The 8,443-nt window shown below is 42.3% G+C and overlaps 1 protein-coding gene across 2 annotated transcripts; it reads left to right on the top strand.

Annotated features, from left to right (window-relative positions):
• Positions 1-1,811: 1,811 nt before the first annotated feature.
• On the top strand, positions 1,812-7,851 carry LOC110533647 (E3 ubiquitin-protein ligase RNFT1). 2 transcript variants are annotated; one of them, XM_021618064.2, is made up of 10 exons: positions 1,812-2,057; positions 2,208-2,298; positions 2,788-3,251; positions 3,352-3,428; positions 3,518-3,618; positions 4,184-4,337; positions 5,918-6,076; positions 6,228-6,293; positions 6,476-6,577; positions 6,752-7,851. In XM_021618064.2, exons 2-10 carry the CDS (start codon positions 2,270-2,272, stop codon positions 6,884-6,886), a joined length of 1,287 nt encoding a protein of 428 aa, XP_021473739.2. In that variant the 5' UTR covers positions 1,812-2,057; positions 2,208-2,269; the 3' UTR covers positions 6,887-7,851. The 2 variants fall into 2 exon arrangements, with proteins under 2 accessions (XP_021473739.2, XP_021473740.2); XM_021618065.2 differs by lacking the exon at positions 2,208-2,298 and having other exon boundaries at positions 1,838-2,057.
• Positions 7,852-8,443: the final 592 nt, after the last annotated feature.

The following is an 8,443-nucleotide window of genomic DNA, read 5'->3' as shown; positions in this document are numbered from 1 at the left end:
TATATAAGTTATTATATGAAGTTAGAAAGCATTAAACAGAAGAGACACACATCAGTTTAAATAGATTAAAATCCAGCCGTCTCCAGCCGTCTCTACGTAAAACCAAATGCATGCTTTTCAACCGTTTGCTGCCTGCACCCGCACGCCCGACTAGCATCACCACCCTGGATGGTTCCGACCTAGAATATGTGGACATCTATAAGTACCTAGGTGTCTGGCTAGACTGTAAACTCTCCTTCCAGACTCATATCAAACATCTCCAATCTAAAATCAAATCTAGAGTCGGCTTTCTATTCCGCAACAAAGCCTCCTTCACTCACGCCGCCAAACTTACCCTAATAAAACGGACTATCCTACCGATCCTCGACTTTGGCGATGTCATCTACAAAATAGCTTCCAACACTCTACTCAGCAAACTGGATGCAGTTTATCACAGTGCCATCCGTTTTGTTACAAAAGCACCTTATACCACCCACCACTGCGACCTGTATGCTCTATTCGGCTGGCCCTCGCTACATATTCGTCGCCAGACCCACTGGTTCCAGGTCATCTACAAGTCCATGCTAGGTAAAGCTCCGCCTTATCTCAGTTCACTGGTCACGATGGCAACACCCACCCGTAGCACGCGCTCCAGCAGATGTATCTCACTGATCATCCCTAAAGCCAACACCTCATTTGGCCGCCTTTCGTTCCAGTTCTCTGCTGCCTGTGACTGGAACGAATTGCAAAAATCGCTGAAGTTGGAGAGTTTTATCTCCCTCACCAACTTCAAACATCTGCTATCTGAGCAGCTAACCGATCGCTGCAGCTGTACATAGTCTATCGGTAAATAGCCCACCCAATTTTTACCTACCTCATCCCCATACTGTTTTTATTTATTTACTTTTCTGCTCTTTTGCACACCAATATCTCTACCTGTACATGACCATCTGGTCATTTATCACTCCAGTGTTAATCTGCAAAATTGTAACTATTCGCCTACCTCCTCATGCCTTTTGCACACAATGTATATCGACTCTCTTTTTTTTCTACTGTGTTATTGACTTGTTAATTGTTTACTCCATGTGTAACTCTGTGTTGTCTGTTCACACTGCTATGCTTTATCTTGGTTAGGTCGCAGTTGCAAATGAGAACTTGTTCTCAACTAGCCTACCTGGTTAAATATAATGGGGCGGCAGGGTAGCCTAGTGGTTAGAGCGTTGGACTAGTAACCGGAAGGTTGCGAGTTCAAACCCCCGAGCTGACAAGGTACAAATCTGTCGTTCTGCCCCTGAACAGGCAGTTAACCCACTGTTCCCAGGCCGTCATTGAAAATAAGAATTTGTTCTTAACTGACTTGCCTGGTTAAATAAAGGTAAAATAAATAAATAAAATAAAAATAAAGGTGAAATAAAAAAAAATAAAATAAATGTTGTTGGAAAGGTACCCAAGCAGTGTGGTAAGAGCTGCTTGATTGGCTGGCCTGAACATCTGCCTTCAAAAATATCAATCCTTTTCCCATCCTGGTGAATAAGAACTCGGCTCACATTCCCACTGTGGAGGTACTGATAGGCGTCTGTATTCTTGTAATTTTTCATAGTGGAACCATCCACTCCCAAGGTGAGCACGACGTAATTAAAATGTACCCATACTTAATTTCAGGCAATTTTATCAATTAATCATGGAAGGATGGTCTATGGTTATCGTCCGACCTCCAAATAGCCATGTGTGTATGTTCCCAAATGTGAGCCATGTTTTTGTTTATTTGTTAAGACGTGTTAATGATGTGCGGTTTTATATTATTAGCTAGCGTTGACGGAAGTTGTGAAACGGAAACACAATCGAATCAGAATGGAACTGGGTCAAGTGGGCGGGGCTACATAAGGCGAATAATGGCACAGATATAAAGATGAGTTCTCTATCTAGCTCTATGCTCCCAAACGATAGGATTATGGTTTAACTTGCGAATTAGTTTTCTTTTAGGTTGTTTCTTTTATTTTCGTTCAATTTTGGGTTTTGGACAGATTATTCGATGGAGAAGGGTGGCTTGTCATGAAACTCTAGACTCAGTATGACAGGTATTTTAAACCTTTCTGCTTGCATTGCTAAAGAAACGTTATAACAACAGTAGCCTAGCTAGCTGCTAACGTTAGCCGTTTGGCAAAGATCTATCACCCGAAATCTAACAGTACAGTAGTTAGCTAACTGCCATCTCTATCATGTTCCAGGTGGCTCATTCATCCCCCCCTCCTCTCCCATGCAGAACCTATTCCCCAGGTCGTTGCTGTAAATGTGTTTTCAGTCTACTTACTTGGTGAAGTAAGGGTCCTTTTTAAAATCATGTAATCAGTGCCAACACGGTCAACAACCTCTTCATGATATTTATATTTGTCAAAAAGCTGTCAATTGTAATGTTGATCTGACAGCTTGCCACAGTTAACGACACAGTTAATGTTAGCTAGCTGTTTCGCTAGCTACTCATGTACGTTAGCTAGCTAACTGTCACTCCCTAAATGTAAACAAAAGAGAAAACAGTTGCTAGATAGACCAAATACAAAAGTGTGTATTGATATATATTGATGAAAACTCCGTCCTGAATCTGACTGTAATTTAGCCAGCCAAAGTAACATTACTAGGCTGCATCACTATTTGTTTATGCTGTCAACAACCTGTAAGTTACTGTAGCTATGCCTAGCTAGCGAACATAGCTTGAAAAAGTCCGCTAGATTGTTAGCTAGCATCTGCACATTTATAACCACATGGTATCTTGTCTTTCCTCCTTAACCTCTAACGATTTATTTGTTGAAGGAGTGATTCCAATAGAACGTTGAAATCGAGGGTATCCCCAACTGCGATGCAGCCTAACTCCAGTGAGCTGGGTGTCCATCAGGCAGGACATGGTTTGTCTCTGACGCTACTGACCAGGACACCAGCAGGGACTACAGGGGGCTCTGCTGTCCCGGAGACTAGTGGAGCGGTCCGGGTACCTATCCTCTCCAGCGGGTCCTGGGAGTCATGTAGAGGAGGGGCGTCATCCCGTAGGTCTAGAGCCAGTTCCAGAACCAGTTCCCACAGCCACTCTCATTCACATGGTGGGGGACACCAGCACTCCCACAGTGAGCCCAGTGAGGTGGACCCGACTGATGCTGATCTGGAGTCAGGGGAGCCCAGCACCTCATTCTTGGAGCTGCGCTACCTCTTCCGCTGGGTTCAGAAGAGTCTTCCTTTCATAATCATCCTTTGTGCTAAACTGGTCATCCAACATGCCCTAGGTAAGTGTCGGGCAACAATAACATAGCTATACAGTCAGGAACAACTTTTTATTTATCTCAAGTTAGTTTGAAAGAAATATCATTCATGACATTGTTGCAGGTCTAGCTGTTGGAGTTGGCTTATTTACAACTTTTCTTTATGTGAATAAGAACATTCAAACCCAAGTCTTTCTTCAGGTAAGTCACTAACAGTAACACTCTTTCTTCATTCATTTCTACATCAGTGTTTCAAATCTCTAAATATGATCCTTCATGTATCTCCTCAGGATCGTCGGTCAAAGATAGAGTGCGTATGGCTGCTCCTCTTCCTGGCGTCCTCCACACTCCTGCTTTACTACACTTTTCTCACTGAGACACTTTACTATTGGTGAGACACTTCCGTTTCCCCTTACTTCCCTTACCAGAGCAGACCTCAAATCAAATCAAATTTTATTTGTCACATACACATGGTTAGCAGATGTTAATGCGAGTGTAGCGAAATGCTTGTGCTTCTAGTTCCGACAATGCAGTAATAACCAACAAGTAATCTAGCTAACAATTCCAAAACTACTACCTTATAGACACAAGTGTAAGGGGATAAATAATGTGTACATAAAGATATATGAATGAGTGATGGTACAGAGCGGCATAGGCAAGATACAGTAGATGGTATTGAGTGCAGTATATACATATGAGACACACAACTTTAGTAACAATTATTTTGGGAAACAGCTCAGAGATTTAACAATGCTGCTACTGAAGTTCTAACGATGAACTTAGCCTTAAGATGCTTTTAGGAAACCGGGCCTAGAGCAGAAAACCGAATACAATAGAATAGGAAAACCTTATTGGATACACATTGGACATTTGCGGTTGACATAATACACAAAATAAACCAACATTACAATCATCAGGAGCATAATATGTAATCCACATCTTTCCCTCGTTCTCAGCCTCATCTTCCTAAACCCAGCTGTTGAGCCCCTAGGTTTCTGGGAGGTCCTATGGGTGGTGGGCATCACCAACTTCACACTCAAGTTCCTCATCATGGAGTTTAAGTGCCTTATCCTACTGCTGCCCTCTAACCTGGTGACCTACAGAGCCCAGGTAACGAAGAAATACAATACAGCTTTATTGATCCACTATACAATTGTTCATTTTTCTGTCACAGATGGAAGGATGCTCTCTCCAGTTGTGTGACTACAAGTAGGCTATGCTCATTCGCTCTTGCCAGATACAGGTGAAAGATTGCTCTAGTCTCCACTGTGAAGAACTGAAATAGAAATTGCAGCACAAATTGTTACATTACAGCTTAATTCTAAAATGAATTAAATGAAACATTTTCCTCATCAATCTACACACAATACCTCATAATGACAAAGCAAAAACGTTTTTTTTGGAATACCTTATTTACGTAAATATTCAGACCCTTTAATATGAGGCTCGAAATTGAACTCGGGTGCATCCTGTTCCATTGATCATCCTTGATGTTTCTACAACTTGATTTGAGTCCACCTGTGGTAAATTCAATTGATTGGACATGATTTGGGAAGGCACACACCTGTCTATATAAGGTCCCACAGTTGACCGTGCATGTCAGAGCAAAAACTTAGCCATGAGGTCGAAGGAATTGTCCATAGAGCTCCGAGACAGGATTGTGTCAAGGTACAGATCTGGGGAAGGGTACCAAAACAATTATGCAGCATTGAAGGTCCACAAGAACACAGTGGCCTCCATCATTCTTACATGGAAGAAGTTTGGAACCACCAAGACTCATCCTAGAGCTGGCCGTCCGGCCAAACTGAGCAGTCAGGGGAGAAGGGCCTTGGTCAGGGAGGTGACCAAGAACCCGATGGAACTCTGTCAGAGTGATCAGAGTTCCTCTGTGGAGATGGGGGAACCTTCCAGAAGAACAACCATCTTTGCAGCACTCCACCAATCAGGCCTTTATGGTAGTGGCCAGACTGAAGCCACTTCTCAGTAAAAGGCATAACAGCCCACTTGGATTTTGCCAAAAGGCCACTAGAGCAAAATACAGAGAGCTAGAGAGATCCTTGATGAAAACCTGCTCCAGACCTCTGACTGGGGTGAAGTTTCACCTTCCAACAGGACAACAACCCTAAACACACATCCAAGACAACGCAGGAGTGGCATCGGGACAAGTCTCTGAATGTCCTTGAGTGGCCCAGCCATAGCCCGGACTTGAACCCGATTTGAACATGAAGAGACCTGAAAATAGCTGTGCAGCGACACTCCCATTCAACCTGACCGAGTTTGAGAGGATCTGCAGAGAAGAATGGGAGAAACTCCCAAAATACCGGTGTGCTAAGCTTGTAGCGTCATACCCAAGAAGACTCAAGGCTGTAATCGCTGCCAAAGGTGCTTCAACGATGTACTGAGTAAAGAGTCTGAATACTTATGTAAATGTGATATTTCTGTTTTTTTGCTAGAATTTTAAAAAATACACTTTTTCCTTTGTCTTTATGGGGTATTGTGTGTAGATAAGGGGGGGGTGGGGGGGGGGGGGGATTCATTCGTTTTTAGAATAAGGCTGTAACATAGCAAAATGTGGAAAAAGTCAAGGGGTCTGAATACTTTCCGAATTAACTGTAGGTTCTACCAGCATTTTGGCGGCCCAAAAGTTATGGAGAGAAAGCATTAATTTATGCCTTTCTGTCTATTCCCAGGGACTGTGGTACATGCTGACTGAAGAGGTGGGCCAGGTATACCAGGCTGTGGCTCCCACCCCCCTATGGTTCCGCTACCTGGTCACCTACCAGAAAGTGGATGGAAATACTGGCCTCACCCTGGGAGTTCTGCTGGCTTTGGTCTACTTCATACTCAAGGTGACTGACCTTATGACTGCATCACACTGCATTTATCAAAGATGTATGCTTTGAAGTGGCTCCTTAGTAGTGGAAATTCTGAAAATGGCTAAATTTGTATTTTTTTTCACCTTTTGTTTAAATGTACTAAACTCTTACTTTTTAAATGTAGCTTTTAGGATTGTATGGACAGTGGGGGTCTTTCCAGAAAACTGTGAGGATATTTCTCAGTGGCGAGGTACAGTACTTTAAATACATCAACATATTAACTGTTTCCTTAGTGGTGGTATGTGGGTTGACTGACAAGTGACTAATGTCTTCAACAGTCTTGATCATGTGTATCATGTGAGTATAATGGCGACACTTGTAAGGAGTTTGGATGACTGTGGGTTGTAAATATGCGTTGTTCCTCCTCCTCAGCACACGGGGGCAGCAGCCACCAGGAGCCAGTGCAGTGAGGCTGGGGACATCTGTCCTATCTGTCAGGCAGAGTACAGAGACCCAAGGGCCCTCCTGTGTCAGGTGAGACACCACTCATCCATGAGATGGAAAACACTAATATTACTGACTTTTCTTTACTCCTACTCATTAGTTTGATTTCAATATTCCAGCCACACAAGGGGATACTCATTGTGTTCCTTTTGATTCTGCACATGGTTGGATAAAGAATGCCTGTTTATTCTCTCTCAACAACAGCACATTTTTTGTGACGAGTGCATTGCTCTCTGGTTCAACCGGGAGAAGATGTGTCCACTCTGCTGCACGGCCATCACAGACAAGGTCCACAAGTGGAGGGACGGGGCCACGTCACCTTACCTCCAAATCTACTGAAAGAAGGAGACAATGGATGAAAGAAGTGGAGACTCTTAGACACTGTTTGCGATGTGTGAATAACAGTTGTATTAACAGCAATACTCCACTCATCATTGGCTTGTGAAGCTGATGACCACACTGTTTCTCCATTCATTAAGGGCTGTGCCTACTACTGGCCAACGTCAGTAAGGGCGCATAATATTTGCAATAGGATTGGGATGCATTCAGCACCTTGGCATGTTACTGTTACTGCTGCAACTGTAACTCCCTCTCCGACTGTCACTTTTCTACACGACTGACTGACGGTAGTTCTCTCTCTGCATGCCCTCTAGTGCTGTTTTTAGTTCATTTTCTTTTCTTCATGATGTGGAAATATTCATGTTTTTTGTTTTCACAGCCAGCCTAAAAAAACTGACCAGACAGCCTCTATTTGGCCAGCTGTCAGGGAATAGCCTGTTACCACATCTGTGTTTGCCATTGACCATAGGAGTTGGCAAGACAGCACAAACTGACAGCGTGTTGCAAAGGGGATGCCATTCTGTGTCTGATACAGGCACTCAGACTAGTAGTGGTTAAAGAACAAAATGTACTCAACACATTGGGAAACAATAACAAACACCAAGGTTGCTATTTAAGAAGTTCTTAATTTTGGGGATTTATTCTTTTCAAATGAAGTCAGATTTTTTACATTTGTTTTCCAGATGACATGAGATTTGCTTCGATCCTTAAAATATTTTTCTAAAGTGATGACGGTTACATCCTTTTTGAAAACCAAAGACTGGGAGAATCCATTTATTTTATCATATTTAACTATGTAGTGAAATCCTTTCATTTTTTTTCTTGCATAAAGTTGTTCAATCAACAAATGAAATTAAATATATAAAATTCCTTTTATTTTCAATTATAGCCTAGATGCAAATTGGCTCTGGTCGTATTACATTTAATCATGATATAATACACACAATGTTTAAGCTTGTTATGAACCAACTTTGTCTTTCAGTTATTGACAATCCATTCATCATTAAAATGAAGTGTGCAGAGGTCTGAGGGACACACAGAAAAGCATCAATCTAGCCTGTCCCTGTTCACATACTGTTCTCAGGAGGAATTCACAGTAACATGAAACATATGTACCATATTAGTAACATGAAACATATGTACCATATTATCTAATGTTCCATTAGGCCTGCCATAGAAGTGAACTGAAGGCATATAAACACAACCTGGTAAGTGTTGGTCCCATGTTTCATGAGCTGAAATAAAAGATCCCAGAAATGTTCCAAACACACAAAAAGCTTATTTCTCTCAAATTACGTGCACAAATTTGTTAACATCCCTGTTAGTGAGCATTTCTCCTTTACCAAAATAATCCATCCACCTGACAGGTGTGTCATATCAACATGCAGATGAAACAGAATGTTCATGACACAGATGCACCCTGTTCTGGGGACAATAAAATGTGCTGTTTTGTCACACAACACAATGCCACAGATGTCTCAAGTTGAGGGCATGCTGACTGCAGGAATATTTACCAAAGCTGTTGCCAGAGAATTTAGTGTTCATTTCTCTTCCATA

Source organism: Oncorhynchus mykiss, chromosome 10 (assembly GCF_013265735.2).
Source record: "Oncorhynchus mykiss isolate Arlee chromosome 10, USDA_OmykA_1.1, whole genome shotgun sequence".
Classification (NCBI taxonomy): domain Eukaryota; kingdom Metazoa; phylum Chordata; class Actinopteri; order Salmoniformes; family Salmonidae; genus Oncorhynchus; species Oncorhynchus mykiss.
Note: the sequence above shows the minus strand (reverse complement) of the source record. Positions and strands in the feature narration are given on the sequence as shown.